The sequence below is a fragment of the Xiphias gladius genome, chromosome 9, assembly GCF_016859285.1.
Source record: "Xiphias gladius isolate SHS-SW01 ecotype Sanya breed wild chromosome 9, ASM1685928v1, whole genome shotgun sequence".
Taxonomy (NCBI): domain Eukaryota; kingdom Metazoa; phylum Chordata; class Actinopteri; order Istiophoriformes; family Xiphiidae; genus Xiphias; species Xiphias gladius.
Genome location: NC_053408.1, coordinates 22,832,421 through 22,854,041, shown reverse-complemented (window position 1 = coordinate 22,854,041; position 21,621 = coordinate 22,832,421). Strand labels below are relative to the sequence as shown.

General features: G+C 38.0%; 1 protein-coding gene across 4 annotated transcripts in view; it reads left to right on the top strand.

Annotated features, from left to right (window-relative positions):
- LOC120794630 (signal transducer and activator of transcription 5B-like) overlaps nt 1-21,621 on the top strand; it is a 55,303-nt gene that overhangs the window by 26,485 nt on the left and 7,197 nt on the right. For all 4 annotated transcript variants that reach the window (XM_040135860.1, XM_040135858.1, XM_040135861.1 and 1 more), the window contains 8 exons: nt 12,652-12,774; nt 13,045-13,137; nt 15,811-16,017; nt 16,317-16,411; nt 17,390-17,532; nt 19,062-19,217; nt 19,447-19,498; nt 20,595-20,702. In XM_040135860.1, the coding sequence (XP_039991794.1) occupies nt 12,652-12,774; nt 13,045-13,137; nt 15,811-16,017; nt 16,317-16,411; nt 17,390-17,532; nt 19,062-19,217; nt 19,447-19,498; nt 20,595-20,702 (977 nt within the window). The remainder of the gene's footprint in view (nt 1-12,651; nt 12,775-13,044; nt 13,138-15,810; nt 16,018-16,316; nt 16,412-17,389; nt 17,533-19,061; nt 19,218-19,446; nt 19,499-20,594; nt 20,703-21,621) is intronic.

Below are 21,621 nucleotides of genomic sequence, written 5' to 3'. Positions count from 1 at the left end.
TCTTAAGATGCACTCTGATAAGAGAGATATTCTTACTTTTGAATAGAGCCCGGCCAATACTGGATTTTTGGGGCCGACACTGATTTTAGGGTGTACAGAAATTTCAGTATTGATATATTAGCAGATATTCTTCATATATCTCTGTCTGTGTGTGTGTGTGTGTGTGTGTGTGTGTGTGTGTGTGTGTGTGTGTGTGTGTGTGTGTGTGTGTGTGTGTGTGTGTGTGTGTGTGTGTATGAGTGTCTGTGCCTATAGGTTGGTAGGTTGTTGGTCAATTTGTCTTGGATATGATAGGTTTTTTCTGTGTTTTATTGTTTCTGTTCACCTACACAGGGACTACAAATGGAAATTAGCAAGTAGCTAAATTTGGTACAAAGCATTGGTACAAACTTTGTTTGAGATGAATATGTTTATGTATTTTCACCATATCTAAATTACCCCAAGCATCTTTATCTGCATTATATTATGTAAAAGAAGATTTTCATATCTGCACATATTGGACAACATATACACTGATACTGATATCGGTCAGGCTCTACTATTGACCCTCAACATATTCTCATTTATCTAGGATTTTTTTCTTGTAGCTGAAAATCTTGGTTTAATATTTGATCCCAACTTCAGTTTTAATTGGCACAACACTAAGGTTTAATCATGCTTTTATGACCTTAATAACGTTGCAAATATTCTACTGATGCTTAGCGTGATTACTGCACTGTGTTTTTTTTTTTTTTTTACCGCCCTCAATCAAAAAGCCTTAGAAACAAAATAAAAAAAACTCTTCTGCAAGACTGTGAAAAGGTGGAATCACATTACACCTGTTTTATCCTCTTTAGACTATTGCATGATACATGGTCATTTTATGAACTTAATAGTATGTACTAATGTTGACAATGCACTATTTTGACAGTTGTGGGGAAGAATTTAATGTCCTTTTAAATCAACAGGAAATAATAAAAAATTAAGGTCAGACTGTGACCTAGAAAAGCTATTGCCAATTTCAATTTAGAAAACTTCAGAAATCCTGATGAGATCTCTTAAATGTCAGGATTTATTATTTATTTTTGTTTTCCAAGCTCTCACCAAATTAGTGATACTTTTTCCAGCAGTGAGGAGTCCATCCATTTTTATGGCTCATTGCATTGAGGGATATCTACATCCACCAATGCAAAATCCATGTATGCATTTTAAAGTCTAATTTTGTAATTTTTCCAATCTGAATGCAGTAAATACTCAAAACAGTACATACTCAGAGTTGGAAGTAATATAGAGAATGCAGTCAAGAATCCATTAATTTTGATTCAGTTATTGATTCAGTTACATCAGATAAATAGCAATGTTGCAGTCCTGGGAACTTAGAAAGTCTTCTGCATTCAACAATAGAGCAACACTGCTGTTTCCTTGAATATACAATTGTGTAAAGTTACATTATAGGCTAAATTGCAAACACATGTCCCAATTAAAAAACTGTGGACCACGGATTTATTTTCCTTGGCAAACGCGAAACAATTAAAACATATGATACATTTATATTTTGTAGGATTACATGTGCAAAAAAGTTGAGCTAAAATAATAACAAACCTGGAACACTTACAAGGGCGTCATCATTCTGCGTATTTGAAAAAAATAAAGTCAGCTAACTGTCCTGAGTCACAACAGACGCATAAACTCCAGAGGGTCCGCATTGACAGTAATTAGTCCCAGTTTACAAGACTGTCGTGACTCAAGGCAGCTCATACAGCAACTATCATCTATGTTACTTTTTGACTCAAAATAACCTTCTTGTGCACTTTGTAATAACTTGATTTCCAAAAATTTGACATTTTACACATCATGCAGCTCTACCTGAACCACTTATAACAAGTATCCATTGCATACACATAACATTTAGCAAAACAAATGTACATGTTAACTGAGAAAAGGCACAAATGCAGAGATCGATCTTGGGATTTTAAAGTGCCTATATTATGCTTCTTGGGGTTTTCCTTTTCCTTTAGTGTGTTATATAGCTTTTTTGTGCATTAAAATGTTCTGCTAAGTTACAAAGACCAAAGTCCACAGCAAAGGGAGTTATTCCCTGCCACAGAAAAAACTGCTGCCAAAGTACCTGAAACACCTAGTTTGTATTCCAGCCTTTTATTCCGTAACTTATCTGCGTCACTATGTAACAAATTTACATAATGCCCGCCTACCAGCTAGTTTGGCGTGGCTTCAAATAAAGGGGACAGACAAAGTTAGACTGAAGGCTGGGAAGAGTTTAGTTAGTTTTAGACCTGTCGCCATGTCGATAAGACGCTGTTTTTTTCGGTGAATGCAAATTCCCTTCATATGAACTTCCAAAGGAAGACGAATTGAGGAATCAGTGGTTAAAATTCATTTTACCACTATTTCTCAGCAGTACAACCCCAATCTTTTTTTTTTGTGTTCCCATCTTTTTACCCCGAACTGCTTCCTGAACCAGGCACAGTTCAATGCTGGATTTTCACAAGTTACTCCTGAAAGACGAGGCAGTTTTCACTTTGTTGGACCAATTTGGAGATTCAGGATACACAACTTGTAAGTACGCTTTATTAGTTGTAGATTTGTTATGTTTAAAACAAACAAGGTAGCTACTACAGAGTGTTCCAGTGGTGAGTTGTTGGTTGTAGCTGAGCTGTACACCCAGTGCTCAGCGGTAGGGCTGTGGCTAACTTGCTAGCTAATGATATTGTGTTCAAATGGTTTTGCTAATCAACTGTAGGCCCACTTTTAAGTAAAATTGTGTAGGAATTTGGTCATTGTTTTTTGATTTCAAGATCTTGAACTGTGTTCAAGTGTTGAGGTGGATTTAGGATTACAAGCTGTACTATTATGACCGAAATCCACTGTAGGCCTTGCCTAACTTGCTAACTAAGTTGATAATACCCCCTTTATTTTTCTACCTACTGTGTGCCGCTGTTCTCATTTCAAAGCACTGCCAACAAAAGGTCGGCAAGACCCATCCCAGCAAAAGATGACAAACTTAGGTGTACAACATGCCTTTTACTTAGAGCTTTGTTACATGTAAGCCATTCACTATAACCAACAGTGTAGCTGGTCCCTAGTTAGAGAGCAGTAGCTGCATTTATGTAATACAAGGATATTGTGTGGGTGTGTGTACATGTGTAATATGTGTATGTGTATTATGATGTAATGTATACATTTTTTGTCCTTTTTAGCACCTCCTGCCTGCTACAAGCTGGAGAAGATGCTGACAAACAGGAGAATCCTAAAAGATGTTGCAAAAGTCAGCCCACAATACAAGATTTCATCTTTGGAGGCTTTACACAACATCATCCTTCGTTTTGCCTCTAAAAACGTTGGTTTTCCATTTCTTGGGATGCTGTGCAGGTAAATTAAACTTTGGTTACTCACAACATATGAACATGTGAACAGTTTCTGCAGTTATCAACATGTTTGATTTTCTCGTTACTGTACTTTAAGACCTGGCTGCCTTACACTACAATGAAAGTGCTGACCAATCACAAACCACAACATCTGCTGGAGACCCTCTCACACAGCCCAAAGGCCAGCAAGGGGGAATGCAGAGCCAAACCAATGAAGACTGAGCTGTAAGTGTTACAGTCATTTATCTTTCACCCAACAACCTATGTAATGTACATGTTCTATTATCTATTGCACTTCAGTTTCCTAAAACTTTCAGACAATAAATAAATTCAAAATACATAAATATACCTGAGAAAAACTACAAATTATATAAAGTGTAACATACCTTTATTATGAAAATTTGAAACAGACTTTCATTCATTCTTTTGTGACACTTACATAAAAATTGAAAAAGTTAAACCAAGTCTTTGTATGTCAAATATTGCACAGGGTATGTGGATGACTTGATGAACCTCATCTTCAAAAAATTATCCTAAAAAAAGTCTATATGAACCTGGCACCATACATGGATACGGTTTTGAGGATCCCCATCCCAGAGAATCTCTGTCAATGGGCGGCCAGACAAGGAGGAGGTCATCGCCATCTTAGTGTCTCAGTTCAATCAAGGGGAGCAGTTTGAACCCTAAATATCTGCCTATATTTCATTTATGTGCATATTTATTTTTATCATGTATTATGGTTCAAGACCTGCCTCTGCTTCACTAGATGCTGGCTCCCTCTTACCACTGCCACACTACTGTACATACACTCATACCAATACATATTATACTCTATATATCTGCCCTATTTGCCCTATATATATGCCCTTTTGACTGCAGTCTGTACTGCACATACTATCTGACCTAAAGTGTATACACCATATTCATGCCATCCATCCATTAGCTATATCGCTTTATCCTTTGAGGGTCGCGGGAGGACTCACGAGTCTATCAAAGTGCTGACATATACAGACAGACAACCAGTCACACTCACATTCACACCTATGGGCAATTTAGAGTTGTCAGTTAACCTAACCTCCATGTCTTTGGACTGTGGGAGGAGGCCGGAGTACCCAGACAAAACCCATGCAGGCACAGGGAGAACAAGCAAACTCTAAACAGAGAGGCCCAAGCCGAACCAGGGTTTGAACCCAGACCCTCCTTGCGGTGCTAACCACTACACCACCATGCCACCCCGACCTTTTCATATCCAGCTTTTTAGTCTGCATATAATTTCTACTATTAGCATTACTCATTCCTACACCCACACTGTATAATAACAGTTATACCTGCAATTGCCTGCTGTAACTGCTGCACATGCTGTATTTATCTGAGTACATTCATATACCCCTCACTGTTATTTCTATATCTCTATACATATGTACATTTCTCTGCTTAACTGCTTGTTGCAGTTGTGCTTAGATGCTAAACTGCATTTCGTTCTCTCAGTACTTGTACTCTTTGCAATGACAAGAAAATTTAATCTAATCTAATCTCATCTCATCTCATGTCATCTCATCTTTTATTGTATTTTTCTATTACTTAACTGTAAGATCCGCACAAGAATTCCATTGCCCTTGTCCACTTGTGCCTGAGCAAATGGCAAATTAAGTCTTGAATCTTGAATCTTATCATGAACGAATGATGACTTATGTTATTATCAGATGTTGTGAAAAACACAACACTGCATAGTGCAACCATTGATGACTGATGACAATAAAAGCTTTATAGTATCTGTAAAATGTTTCATGTGAATTGATATATTTTAGAAAGTTTTACTACAGTCAGTAAAGAGTAACTGTAAGCAACAGGGGAAATTTCTCAGTTTCAGTCAAACCTTATTATGGTGTGTAAAGATCACAATACAAATTATACAGTATTCACTACAGTGTTTTGAAACGATTTCATCTGCAGATTTGACAAATATTTTAAAGCATAGATTTGGCTATAATTGCCTGACAAGTAAAAACTTCTAAAGTGAAAATATCCAAGTTCCTCTATGAAACAGACACAGTACAGTCCTCACAGTAGCTGCAGATACTTCAGTTACTGAGCAGTTTTTCAACTACAAAGGCAAGTTACTTTATGAGATCAGTAATTCCTTCAGTTATGTTGACACAGTAACTTACAGGATAAAGTCAATTCCAGGTGCTGCTACAGTAATCACTATACCGTTACTTTTATTAATTTCATAAAGTTTATTAGCTGTATTTTTACCAGAAATAATTGTTTGACTAATGTTTCACATCGTCTGTTGTTTCATTTGTACTTTCCACCCCAACATCCAACAAATCCTACAAAGTGTTTACATTACATACTGTGCTGCATGCAGATGCTACAACAATTATTTTCTACTTCACTGGTGTCTGTAGGTTTCTTCTCACAAATGTGTCTGTAAAGACAAATGTACAATAGACTGTATGTTTACAGTTTAGAGAGTTTATGCATAAATACTGACCTCATATTATGTGACAGAGATATAAATAACATTAGCACCATATACCTGAGGAAAGCTTCACAGAAAACTGTCATCTTGATTGCTGATGTTGTTCAATATTCCCTGATTTCAGACGATATTCCTGCTCGCACATGTGTGGGGATGAAGTTGTTGGTTAAGAAGCGGTTATTATGGAGATATTCACAGTAGAAATGCCGCTAAACTTCGTTATAATGGTTCCTCTTGCGTCAAAACACTGGTGTTGTGCCATGAAAACCCCCCCTTCGCAGAAACGCGCATTTGAATATATTCACCATAAAAAGTCAACCAAATGTACAGATGATAACCGCAAGATCTTTTAATTATTTCTGAACTGAGTAAATGTCAAACGGGGAAAATTATGTTTTTCAATACACAATTTACTACAAACAACAACCTACACAAATCAATATCCTTCTCATTCCAATTCAAATTCTGTTTAAAGTCCAGATATAAAATTAAATTAAATATAAATATGAATATATTCATATTTATATAATATATTCTATATTTATAGTGTTTATTTTCTGTCTCTATAGTTCTATATTTTTTGAATTCTCTATATAGGGTAGTTTTTGCAGGCATTTTGTATCCCCTTTGTGATCCACAGTCCATCCGTATAATTTTGCTTTCTGATATATTGTTTTATTGGAGAGTTTTTGTCATATGATTATCTAAATATTTTTAGAAATGTTCGATTGGCTTTTCAATATCGTCTTCATCATATACTCTTTTCCAGTTTTGTGTTAATGATTAATCTCTCAATGCGCTTATGGATTCCTCCGTAATCACCTGTAATTTAATTCACTGGCATCCTTATCCTTCCCACATCCCTGTGTTGTCTTCCATAATATTTGTAAATATATTATGTATTAGAGTGGCAAAGTTCGATTTTTTTTTTCAGCTTGGTCTATTGGTCATTGGATATAAACTCATACTATACATTGCAGCAATGAACTCATCAGTCATTTTGTGCTTATCGGGATTTAACGGGTCCCACAAATATATGCTATTTCCCACTAGGAGAGGTGTCACATCCATGCAACTTACTTCACTTATCAGCATCAGTCCTTTAACTTTACCATCAAAAATATTTGTTGTTGGGACCAACAGAGACAAAATTCTGACTATTTCCCACTAGACCAGTGTAATTTGATTGAAACTTTGATGCCTATTTTGGCAAAACATATTTATCCCAACTCTTCTTTTGGGAAATGCTTACACACACTCACTCATTGGGAGCATATACAGAATTTATTATAATTAAACCACCACTTTGAAAACACTGAACATATAATACATAAAATAGATTAATAATAAAGTGAATATTGTAGCAATAATATTTTTAAAAAATTGTAAAGTGAAAAAAAAAATTCCAGGATCCACCCCTTTTTCTGGATCCTGCTGACAACAAACAAACAAACAAACAGATGCAGGCAAAAACAACTTCCTTAATAGAGTTAATAACAAGGGACAACATTACTTGCATACCGGGCACAAGTACTCCTCATCCACTGGAGGCCTCTATACAAATTAATGGTGGTACCACCTCTGACAAACATCACAGCAAACCTGAGAATACATGGACATGTAGTGGTACGTAAGTTTTGCATTATAGGACATACGTTATCTTTACATTAATTGACTACTAATATTATTACTATTCCTTTGATTTTTGGAAGTTCTCGCCAACATAAATGTTGTATTTTGACTGACTGCTGTCTACAGCACATGAACAATGGAAAGTAAGTAATCTTACATGTCTACACAAAAGGAGCACAACGCTAAATTCATGCTTTTATTAGTAGATGATGATGAGGCAGAGTTGTAATTACCACGTTACCCTTAGCGTTGATAAAGTAAGAAAAAAATATTCCTTTACATTTTTTACATTTTGCAATATGAAGAAATTATCCATTGTGCTTCATCCTGTTCCTCCATCCCACAATAAAAGCACTGGCTGCTTGGATCATCTGTTAAGAGAAGCTATAATCAACAAATATGTTCAGATTAATACAGTTTGCATTGAACAGTGCTAATTCACTGGTTTATAGTTGCATATTTGAGATTACGTGCATAAAACCAACAACATGAATTGATTGACAATGTTGAATGAAAACAGTGAAACGTTGCAGCCTTTTTCCTCATGAATGCTCCAAAGTATGTAAGTAGTTGCTGAAAACTTGCACACCAAGAAAAGGGATCCAAGAAAAGGGTTCTTTACTCATGTGGGTACATAACCTTTTATTAATCACATGGAAACAACATGCATTAGGCAGAAACTCGTGGTATTAGTGATATTAGTGAAATCCTAAAATGTGGGGTACTTTGTAGACCTTTTTAATAGCAATTGAGAGCATGTATACATTGCCAAATTTATTTTGCAAACGTCTAATTATGTAGAGCGTTTACATGGCTATAGATACAGAGCTTGAAGTAGAGTTGTGCAACACTCCTGTTCTCACCACCAACATCTAATGATAGTTCTCATTTACAATACCCAAAATAACTTTGTGTGCCATTGAGTTGTTAAGGACCAATTTGAAAATAGTTACAAAAAAATACTAAATCCCTGTTACTTGAAAAATGCATATTTTCAACATTTACAAAATGCAAAGTCATTAGAATCCAGCACATACCTGGATTCTTCCAAATTTTTTCAGCCAGATTGCAGTCATCACGTAGATGTCAATAAAAGCAGGCAGTCACCAGCGTTGCACTTGTTGTACTTCCAAACAAGCATCGTCAAATATCATTGATAACCTATAAAAAAAGGTTCTCAAAGATGACATTATGTATTACACAGAGGCAGTTTCACTGTTGTTTCACTGTTGAAATAGTAGCCATTACAGAGTGGAAATTGATGATTTCATACAATAATGAGAAAGTGATACCTCAATCTTAAACTCCTTGTTGGGACCAGTCTTTTCAGTACCCCAATAAAATAGTTTTTACAGCCCCAACTTTGGAGAGAATTACATGTACATGTTTCCCTGCACATCACTCCTGAAAAAATGCAGTTCTACATTATATAACATTATTTCCACCAATATAGTTCAAGATTATAGTGCCATCACAGTGAAAGGGCCAGGGAAGTTTGCCTCCAGTTTGCATCCAGTTTGCCCCTTTTGTCTTTAAGCGTCTTACATTTTGTCTCCACACCTTGGCTTCTATTTTTAAGGTAGGTTTAGGAGCACCCTGCTTCATTAGCATCATTTTGCTCCCTTGCTGCTTGGTGAAATTGCTTTGAACAGTATCATTAATTAATTTGATCAAGGAGCCTAATGTCCTCTGACACAGCTTCCTCAGCCACAGCAACTTCAACACTGCTGTCTTCCTGTGAACAAATGTTTTTGCATTCTTTCAGTCCATGTTTTCAACACTGCATCGATACACCTAAAATTATATTGAGACGTGTTTACCAACCATGAAGTGTTCTGGCACCTCTGTTGGGTATCGAGCCTCTCGGCTAAAAATCAAAAAGAATGGGAAGAACTGAGTTGTAATTATTTTTAGGTTAGCAAAACAAAAATAACCAAGTCCAGGTACTTGTCCCAATTTTGAGTTTTTTTTGCCACTGGCTTGCTAAGAGGTCTTTAAAAAACAACAGAATTTTAACTGACAATAGACATCTCCCAAAAAGACATTTTTTTGGTCCCACTTGCTTTTGCTGTTGCATATTGAAGACTATTTGGTACATATTTCAATAATGTACATTAGTTATATAATGAATTCATGTTAAATCAACCATTTGCCTCACCTTTGTATGGTACCGTTCATCCTCTACTAGCTCATTGGTCTGAAGATGATAAGGTGAACAAAGAATCCTTTAATTCCCAACTTGGCATATAAATTCATTCTTTGATCTGTTAATATAAAGAACATATTATAACATATATTATTCCAAAATTGAAATATGGGTTTGAAAGAAATTCTTTAATGAAGGTGAAGATGTAATTGGAAATAAAAAATTGTAATAGGAAAGTATTTTTTCTAATTGAAGCATAGATCAAAACACAACTAAAATATTTCAGCAACATTATTTTTCAAGGATTTTAAAAATTATTGTATTCACAAACTCTGTTCCTTCATCTGTCAGTATCCTTTTCGGAGCCTCAAACTGATGGAAAAATTTAATAATGCATTTAGTCACCTTAGCTGCCGTTTTGGTACAGAGAGGATAGGCTTGTGGCCATTTTGTCCGGTAGTCCATCATGACATACATGTACTGATAGCCACTTTTTGTGGTTTTCACTTTACCTATCAGGTCCATGCCGAGTAGCTCAAATGGATATGTAACCTGAAAAAAGCAGTACAAAATAAAAATGTACATTTCATTCTGGATATAATGTTTGTGAGCATGCTGTTCAAAGAAAATAACTTAGCTTCAGTCAGTCAGCGCTTTCCAAATGCTGCGCTGAGAAGTTTTTAAAGATAAGATTTTTATGTATTTATATCTGTATGTTAAATATGTTTTGTGATAAAACAACAGACATTGATTTTGAGAATGTGTCAACAATAGCTACTTTATCTGGGTATATAATCCACTTCCTGTTTAATAATATGGCCAGCTGACTGGCACTCTGCACATTCTAACCCCTGTTTAAATCATATATACATGAAAAAGTTGATTATCTGCTGGCATCTTTCTGTCACTTCACATTGAAATCAACCATGTAGAACAGGTTTTAAAATGTCTGTAATTTAATGAAAAAATATAAATACATACAGGTAAGGTATAAATCTTTAATATAATGAAACTAAATAAATATATATTTTTTTTTAAATTGCATTGCTTACTTACCAATTTTTATCTATATCAGCAGCGATCCCAGGCCAAAAAAACCTTTTCAAAATGGCGTCTGGTCTTTTTTGTACAGTGTGAGCTCCTGTGGAGCTAATATAAATATCCCTAAAAGTGGCGTTAGCCTCCTCTGTGCGTGTAACCACTTTTGATGACCTTACCAGGACCTTTGAAGTAGTACAGTGCTCCATTTAGGAAACAAACTGTAACATACATTTTCATCAGCAAACACAGCAAGGCGTCTATGTTCAAAAGTAGACAGACCATTTTGTTATGTTTGACATAAATTTGACAGATCCTAATTTTACTCATTTTAATGTTTGGCTTTTTTCTTTTTTTTTTTTAAATTAGCTATGCTGATTTTTCATATTAGTTCATTCTTTCAAAAGGCACGCAAACCAAACTCTTTCATTGAAGATAAATAAAATGGCAAGTTACTCAGATTACAGGCTAGGAAGAGTTTCTTATACATTGTTTAAAATATAGCTTTGTTTGAATTAGTTTCATATACACTCAGAGGCCACTTTATTGGGTATACCTGTAAAATTTAATGCAACACAAATACAACAGCTCTGCCATAAATTCGACCGTAGAGATAATGTTCATTTGTGTTGACACTGTCAGAGAGGTATAACTTTAACTATATATTTATTATTAAGGTTGTTAGTGGTATTCATTATATTTAGAGGTGCTTCTAATGTTAAGCTCCAGAGAGAGAAATAAGAATATTAGAAACACATTTAAATGTAATGCTGTCCAGTTCAAAATCACCACTATGACCCTTAATAATAAACAGAGGCCTAGTTGAATCATCATTAATCTGAAAGTGTCAACTACAACTGAACAGTATTATCTTCCTAAATTAAGAATTTATGGCAGATCTGTCACATTGGTTTACATTAAATTGTATAGATGAACCAAATAAAAGTTGCCATGGTTTGTATGTTAAAGGAGGAAATAGCTGTTTTTGATAGTTAAGTGTAAAAATAATAAATGATAAATATTAATTCATATAGAAATATTTAGGCCTATTTGTTGACGCATGTCGGAAATAAATTGTAACATACATTTACATCAGCAAATATATTAAACATTACAGAGTCAGAATATAGACATAAAATGAAAAAAATATAAGCGTCTGATGTCTACATTTTAACCAGAAATCCTTAACTCACCTTCTAGGACAAACTTTGAAGCCTTTCGTCAAATTTCATTTTTCTTTCTTTGTAATGTTTGGCTGATACTGGCCTTTAGTTTTGTAATCTAGAATAGTCTGATACAATACTGGATCCATATTGCTGTCAACATTGTTGTCACTGTCGATTTCCAGGGCCTTAATGGGGCTCCCACAAATTTGTCATCGAAGCTGACCAATCAGAGCAGACTAGGCTTTTTGGGAGGGGGCCTTACAGAGACAGAAGCTAAACCAGAGAGTTTCAGATAGAGGGTGAAAAAGGGGAATACAGCAATGTACAGTATGAGAAAATAATGCTTTTTTAACATTTATGCATGTAAACCTATCCTAAAAATTCACCAAAAACAAAATTATAAACCTGTAAACGAGCATTATATGTTGACTTTAAGAATCGATATTGCATCCTTAAAACTAAAAAAGCACGATGAACAGAAAATCGTTTTTTTTTTTTTTTTTTTTTAAATCCAGCCCTATTATTGTATGTTGTTATCAACAAATTCCATGAAAACCAAAAATGAATTGATCCTATTAACAAATATTGTTTGTGTATCCAAAGCCTCATATAGTTTATTCCTCTCAGCTGGTCAAACAAGCAAATTGGCCTAACGCTGAGCTGCATTCCCAGACCTTGTTCAATGACACTTAGCTTCTCTCCAGAGATTGAAAATGCAGTTGCAGAATTGTTTCAGAATGCACTACACTGGCTATGTTTATTGTAATTAAGGAATATGTTTCTAATGTTTTCTCATGTCTTTGCTGTGTTTGTTTACAGTCCCTGAAACGGATCAAGCGTTCTGACCGTCGAGGTGCAGAGTCGGTGACAGAGGAGAAGTTCACAGTTCTGTTTGAATCTCAGTTTAGTGTCGGGGGCAACGAGCTGGTCTTCCATGTCAAAGTAATCAGACGGGACATTTAATCTTTTATATCAGTGAATAGCAGCTAAACGACCCTGGGTTTCTTGCTTGATTATTGAATGGTTTTTCAGCCATCTGCTACTGATTTCATATCCACTGTGTTTGTCTCCTTTGGAAGACTTTAAATACCAATTAGCATTCTCTAAAGTTTTCTCCAAACCTAATGTTCTCTAGCATTAGTTTGAATGAGTCCAGAAGACTCTTCCTTTTTAATTTATTACCGTCCCTCTTTTTGTGCTTGTAATCTGCAGACCTTATCGCTGCCTGTGGTAGTGATCGTCCACGGCAGTCAGGACAACAACGCCACAGCAACAGTTCTGTGGGACAACGCTTTTGCTGAGCCTGTAAGTTGGTTACTCCTGGACTGCCTGTTTCCACAATGACCGTTTTATACTTCATCATGTCAGGTGGTGACCATATCAAGTAATATTTCCCTATAACTGCACATAGTGTCAGCTTGTCAGGTATTAGATAGCATCATGGGCTGTTAAAAGAATTTCTTATTGTCAACAATATGTGTAGATCCAAAACAACACTGAATGTCTCCTACTAACAAGAATTGTGTGTGTATCAAAAGTCTGATATGTCTTAGTCCTCTGTGCCAAAGAGCTCCATTGTTGCCCAAATACCATTAAGAACACATTAATGAGCTATACTGTTACACTGGGAACATGTTCCTTCATTAGCATCAACACACACAGTAGTTCATCTTGACTCATGCCAATGTACACTGTCCTGCTGCCCTAAATACCCTTCAGAGCTCCAGGTGCAGACTAATCTGCCACTGAATATAGTCCACAACAATTGCACTGTTTCTTCCGGTTTGAGTAACATTTGTAAAAAAAAAAAAAAAAAAAAAGTACAGATTATAACGGGCACATTATAATTTCCCCCAGCCTAGAGGTTTGTCTTCAGATGTCTCATTTTGTCCAACCAATTGTCCAAAACTATAAAGATATTAAGTTTACCAGCATATATGGCAAAGAAAAGCATCAAATCTTGACATTAGACAAGCTGGAATCAAATGTTTGGCATTTATGCTTATCCAGTGGCCTATGGTTAAGACACATACCACGTAACCGCAACATCCATGGTTCAATTCCCAGCCAGGGAACCTTTGTTGCATGTCGTAACCTCTCTCTGCCGTTGCAGCTATAAATAAAGGAAAGACTAACGCTGTTGGTTTTGGTCTTTTCATGAGATTTGTTGAGAATGATAAACATCATAAACCATCCATCCATCCATTTTCTCGGGTCATGTGGCAGCAGGTTAAGCAAGGCAGCCCAGACATCCCTCTCCCAGGCTAGATGAGATATATAATCTCCAGTGTATTCTGGATCTACCCCAAGGTCTCCTACCAGTTGGACATACCCAGAAGACCTCTAATGAAAGGCGCCCAGGAGGCATCTTAATCAGATGCCCAAACCCCCTCATATGGCTCCTCTAGATGGAAAGGAGCAGCAGCTCTGCTCCAAGCTCCCCACAGATGTAAGAGCTCCTTACCCTATCTCTAAGGCTGAGCCCAGACACCCAATGGAGGAAACTCATTTCAGCCACTTGTATCCATGATTTCAGTCTTTCAGTAATTACCCAAAGCTCATGACCATAGTTGAGGGTCGGAACGTAGATCAAGTGGAAAATTAAAAGCTTTGCCTTTTGGTTCAGCTCCCTCTTCACCACAACGGTCCAGTACGACACCGGCTTTACTACTGATGCCGCACCAATTCGCCTGTCAGTCTCTTGTTCCATCCTAACGTCACCCGTGAACAAGACCATGAGATACTTAAACTCCTTCACTTTGGGCAGAAACGCCGTCCCAACTCGAGGGGATCAATCCACTGTTTTCTGGCAGAGAACCATGGCCTCAGACTTGGGGGTGCTGACCTTCAGCCCAGCCGCTTCACACATTCAGCTGCAAACCACCCCAGTGCATGCTGCAGGTCACAGTCTGATGAAGCCAACAGAACCATGTCATCTGCAAATAGCAGAGATACAGTTGTGACAGAGGTCAACGCTCACCGAAAACTGGTTTGACTTTCTGCAAGAATACGGACACAACTCACTCTGGTTATATAGGTTCCCACAGAACCCCCCACAAGATCCCCCGAGGGCCCCAGTCGTAGGCCTTCTCCAAGTCCATACATCACATGTAGACTGGATGGGCAAACTCCCATGAGTCCTCAAGTATCCTTGCCAGGGTAAAAAGTTTGTCCGCTGTTCCACGGCCCGGACAGAAGCTGCATTGCTCCTCCTGAATCCGAGGTTTGACAATCGGTCAGAGCCTCCTTTCCAGCACCCTTGTATAAGCTTTGCCCAGGAGGCTGAGCAATGTGATACCCTGATAATTCAAACACACCCTCTGGTCCCCCTATTTAAAAATGAGAACCACCAACCCGGTCTGCCAGTCCACAGGCACTGTCCCTGACCTTCATGCGACATTGAAGAGGCATGTCAGCCAAGACACCCCAACAATGTCCAGAGTATTCAGCATCTCAGGGCGAATCTCATCCTTTCCTGGCGCCCTGACACTGAGGAGGTTCAGGAGTTCCTCAAAGTGTTGCTTCCACCATCCGACGATATCCCCAGTTTGAGTCGGCAGTTCTCCTCCCCCTCTGAAAACAGTCTGGGTCAAGCCCTCCTTTCCCTTTCTGAGACACCGAATGATTTGCCAGAACTTCCTTGAAGCCAACCAAAAGTCCCTCTCCGTTGCCTCCCCGAACTCCTCCCAAACCTAGGTTTTTGTGTCCACGTATGTCGCAGCTGCAGATCAGAAACAGAAGCATTAGACTTAATTTTTAAAGCTGCAGTCCGTAATACGTCTGCTTTGACTTATGTTTTCATGTGTCTCCCTCTGTTCTTAAATCTCAAAAAATACCAGAAAGGTGTAATTTTCACGTTTCGTCAAAACAAACATGATGAATACTGTGCTGGTGAGAAGCAACTTAACAAATGAACTGACAGAGTCAACTGCCCTGCTTCCTTTCCCATGTTTTCCCATGGCACCCTTATTTCCTCAGGGCAGGGTGCCATTCATCGTGCCAGACAAGGTGCTGTGGCCCCAGCTGTGCGAGGCTCTTGATATGAAATACAAGGCAGAGATGCACAGCGGGCGTGGCCTGTCAGAGGATAACCTGGTTTTTCTGGCACAGAAGGCTTTTACAAGCAGCAGCAACAACCCTGAGGACTACCACAACATGACCATATCCTGGGCCCAGTTCAACCGGGTGAGGCCAGCTCGTTTCCACAGTTCAGACATAACTACACTCTAAGAAAAGAGCTGTGTTGTTACTACAGTGTCAGTGGCAGCATCGTTTCGCTAAAGACTACTACCACTAAGACATAGCTACAAAATAGGGTTGGTGCAAAAATCTTACTACCCTGCTGCATGTTAACAAGATTTTACAGTTACTGGATTATTACTGTTTTTTTAAACACATTGTTTGATGAACCTGATTTACCAGACTCACCTGGTTTCTTATGTGCATGTAAACATACTGATGAAATACATACTTAATTTGTACAGGAGAGCTTACCTGGACGAAACTTCACCTTCTGGCAGTGGTTTGATGGAGTTGTAGAGCTCATGAAGAAACATCTCAAGCCTCACTGGAATGATGGGTAATGACTCATGCAGACTTTTTTGCAAGAAACTGGTTTTATGTTCACTACTAAGACAGCAATCTATTATTAAGGTAAGACGAAAAGGGAGCATGGGAAAAATGTTGTTACACTTGGCAATCACAACCACAAGTGATCTCATGGTATTCTACACTTCGGCATCAAAGCAGGAAGGTGAGAAGTAAATCCACTGGAGGTCACCAAATACAAGATTTTCCAGGGGGGAAAACCAGAGATCACGTCTTTTTATTCTACACACTCCTATTCCTTGTCAAAAACTGGCACCTACATTACCAGCAATGCAATTTAACTGCCAACAGTTTGGTTGGAGATGAGGGTGTGCTATGCTAGTAGTGGCTAATTTAGCTTTGAGCCTCTAGCCTCAAGCAGGGATTAGGCATGGGAAACAGAGGTCTAGTAAGCTTGCAGTCCCCTGAATATTTTTCCTTTTCAAACCCAACCGAACCTGTCTCAAGTATCACGAGGATATGTATCAGACTTAACACAGCTCCCTCTGGAGACACCACAGGCTGTATACAACTTTTTCAAGTATGCAGTAGTGCCCCCCAGCACCTGGACACAGAACTTTATGTGTGAACTTGGCACTGTTCTTCTACAGAAAATATAAATTAAATCAAATGAATGATGAATGCTGAAACAAAATAAACTTCACTATAAAACATTAATTTGAGCAACTTCTTAAATTTTACAGCCCCTTTCAACAAAAGACTGAACAATCGGTGTTCAGAACAGTTTAGAGGCTTATTAGTGAAATCGTCTGGTTTGATGCATTTATTGAACAGGAAGTCTTGTGTTTTGTTTCGTTTTATCAGCAAAGAAGAAATAATTTAAAGGTAACATATTATATATTTAAAAAAGAAAAAATTTATTTTGGTGGAGGGACTGCTCGCATTGTGAGCCAGTACGTTAAAGGGTTCATGTTTAAATATGTGTGTGTATCTGTGTACTGTTTTGCAGGGCCATCCTGGGCTTTGTAAACAAGCAGCAGGCACAAGACATGCTGCTGTCCAAACCCAACGGCACCTTCCTGTTGCGATTCAGTGACTCTGAGATCGGAGGTATAACCATTGCCTGGGTGGCTGAGAATCCCAACAAACCAGGTACTTAACGTCTAGGCAATTCATTCTAATGACATTGAAATAATGTACAGCTGAATGAAAAAATAATCATACAAGGCAAAATTTTGCTTTGGTGAAATGCAGCATTCCAGTTTGCTTTTCTCCTGTCAATATCAGTACCTTGATTCCACCCCTGTATGTTCATGTATACATGCACAAGTTAGTACATCATTCATCTTTATCTCTGCAACAATAATCATATACAGACGGGTTTCAAATTAAAGGGAAAGTTGTTGGGTCACCACTTGCCACCAAAACAGTTTCAATGCTCCTTGGCATAGATTCTACAGGTCTCTGGAACTCTACTGGAGGGATGGAACATCATTCTTCCAAAAGATATTCCCTCATTTGGTGTTTTGATGATGGTGTTGGAAAGCGCTGTCTAACGCATCAGTCCAAAATCTCCTATAGGTGTTCTATTGGGTTCAAATCCGGTGACTGTGAAAGCCATAGTATATGATTCACATCATTTTCATACTCATCAAACCATTCAGTGACCCCTCATGTCCTATGGATGGGGGCATTCTCATCCTTGAAGAGACCCCTAACATCAGGATAGAAAGGATAATGGTGATCACTCAGAACTTTTTACTGATTTGTAATTACCCTTCCCACTAAGGGGACAAGTGGATCCAAACCGTGCCAGCAAAGTGCCCCACAGCATAACAGTACAGTTCCCTTGTACGCCACACATTCATTGACCCACTTGCCGAGAATATGATGAAGGATGACTCACCTGATCTTACCACTAAATGGTAAATTGTCTGCACTTATATAGCCCTTTTCTAATCTTATCGACCATTCAAAGCACTTTACACTACTGCCACAATCACCCAATACGTTGGGGGCAACTTGGGGTTCAGTATCTCGTGCCCACGGACACCTCGACAGGCCGACTGGAGGATAGTGGACGACCAGCTTTACCGCCAGAGCCACAGCCACTGAACTCTCAAATGTTCATTCATCTATGTAATAAGGGGTTTATGCACTGCAACGCTACTATAATATCCCTCTCTGTGTAACTCTCAGACTCTTTTTGCTGACACAGTCTGATCGTGTCCTGCACTGACATTGTCAGTCACCTGAAGAAGAGTTTCTCCTCTGTTTTCCCTTACAAATCGGTAATATTGCATATCACTAATGCACGAGCATCACAATCAGCTAATGTGCGCCATCAACCATAATTTCCACCCCTATTCACTGATGTCTTTCCCATAGATCTGTATGCAGATGTCACTCCAGTCACTTTTTCTACTGAAACGCTAGACAGTTGAGCGGTCTTTGTGACTGAAGCTCCTGCTGTCTGTGCCCCAACTATTAACCCTCTTTCAAAGTCAATTGGATGTTTAATTGCCTAATTGTACCATGCAGTGCATCTGTGTGGAAGCATCTGTGTTCATTATGTTTCTCCACTCATTTATTCAGGTTTTTCCATAAATTTGTCACCCGTTTTTAATTAGCATTGGTAAATACAGTGATTGTAATCTGTTCTTGTTCCTGTCTTTGGCTAGGCGAGAGGTTGGTCTGGAATCTTTTGCCTTATACAACCAAGGACTTCTCCATTCGCTCCCTGGCTGATCGCATCAGTGACCTGAATCACCTTCTGTTTCTCTACCCTGACCGGCCCAAAGATGAGGTTTTTGCCAAGTACTACACCCCTCCACTCTGTATGTATAAGCAATGTTTATATCTATTCACATCAATAAATCACTGCTATGAGTTAATACACACATCTGCAAATTAGACGTTTTTCCTCAATGAAATAAAGAATACTTTCTAGACATTAACTAGCAGGCTTTCAAAGCCGAACCTGGTGGAACAAACTCAATATGTGGATGATGCTGTAAAGTTGAAATTACTCTGAAATTCAGTTTAGGCATTATGTCTCTCTTGCAGCAAAAGCAGTGGATGGATATGTAAAACCACAGATCAAACAAGTTGTGCCAGAGTAAGTTGTTCTTTTTTTCTCTTTTTTAAAACTGCCACAGGCAACCTAACTCACCACACACAGTCCAGTGAAAGATGATTCACCATTCTTCCATCTACGATAGAATTATTAACCAGTCAGACACCTAACAGATCAATGTCTTTTAATGTTCTAAATAGTAATGGTAACCAATTTTTTAAGGACTGAGTCACTGACTCGGACTGCAGAATGAATTCTAGCATGCTTCCAAGACAAAGTCTGTTAATTGTTTCTGTACAGGACAAATGAAATCAAATGTGTAACAATGAAAACTGTGATTGCTATGAGCAAAAAAATTTGTGCATTCACTGAAGTGTTTGGAATTTAGAATTTTTTTTATCAGCAATCTGGATCTGAATTTGCATGAAAATACAATATATATTGAGATGGAACTGATGATTGTTGGTGGCCATTATTCTCTGAGAATACCTAAATCCTGTGTGTGAATATTAGGACTCTGTACAACGAACAGTGATGGCCTTAAATGTATCATCTTACTGTAGCACCATGTATAGGTGAATATCATCAAACTGTGAAGGATCACTGAGGGCTTATATACAGTACTGTGCAGACGTTTTATGCACAAGTAAAATGAAAATGCATTCAAAAATAATGCTATGAATATTTTTTCTTTTATCTTTAAACATCATACAAAATTCAGTAAACAGAAAACAAAAACGTAAATCAAATCAATATTTGCTGTGACACCCCTTTGCCTTTAAATCACCATTTTCTCCTTGGTAGACTTACGCACAGTTTTTCAGGGACTTGGCAGGTTGTTCCAAACATCTTGGAGAACCTGCCACAGTTCTTCTGTGGATTTAGGCTGTTTCGTTATCTTCTGTCTCTTCATGTCATTCCAGAATTACTCCATGATGTTGAGGTCAGGGCTCTACAGATATGAATCTTAACATCTAAAACCTTTGCACAGCCCAGTATATGTCTGATTTAATTGTTATGTTGATAACTGACAAAAAAAAATGGGAGCAATTAAATACCAATTAATTTGTAGTCAGTTTAATGCTCTCATAGATGACTATGTTTATGGAAATTAATGTGTAGCACATGTCTCTGGTAGATTTACCACCCCAAACCCTGAACCCAGCGGAGGGACTCCTACATTCATGGACCAGACAACTTCTCCTTCTGTGAGCCACGCCAACAACTTTGGTGTTTACCCTCCAATGTAAGCACGCTCCTTTACTTAATTTATTTACTCAAGATAAGATCCTGTGAAAACTACACTTTAAGGGGGCAATTCTCTTATATAAACAGCACTTTTACTTATACTTCAAGTACATTTTGATGGTAACACTTGGGTATTTTAGTAAAATTCGTAATGCCGGACTTTTACTTGTGAGTGTATTTTTTCTTTAGTTGTGGTATTGCTGCTTATACTTTAAGACTCAAGACCCAAGAGAACTTTGTCAACCCATCCATATCAAAGTACACCATGAGGATGAAATTTCATTTCTCATGGACCAGTGGTGCTACATTTAACATTTAAGCAGTACAGGCAACAGTCAACATAATGAGCAAAAAGGACAGTATAAGATGCCAAAACAAGTGCAAAGTGGCTATAATCAATATTTTTACAATAATGTATCAAATGTCAATGTGGAAACAGTGTGACAAGGTTCAAGGACTTATTCATAGCGATGAACCTACGGAGAAGTATCACCTGAATCTGTGGCTCCCCTTAGCCTATAGTGAGTTTCAGTTCTTTGTTTAGCTGTCCAGCCCACCATTTTGCTATCTTCTTCACTCTTACCGATTCCATAGCGTTGTTTTCAGCCTCAGCAGCCACTGTCCACTGCCTGCAAACAGCAGACAGGCACAGGTAGAGATGAGCTGGCAAACATAGTGGAGCATTTAGCAGCAAATGAACCAGATATTTCTCTCAGGAGTTAGAAACAGAGCTAAGGGAGAGTGAATATTGGACTTCATCAGGTGGACACAAACACCACTCCAGATGAATGATCATGTTTGTCTGAACTACAGGATGTGTAAATAAGCAACTGTTTGCTAACAAGTTTGTCATATCTACCTAAAAGGTGATGATATGTGGATGTTTTGTTCACAACTTGTTTCTGCTGCCCCCAAGT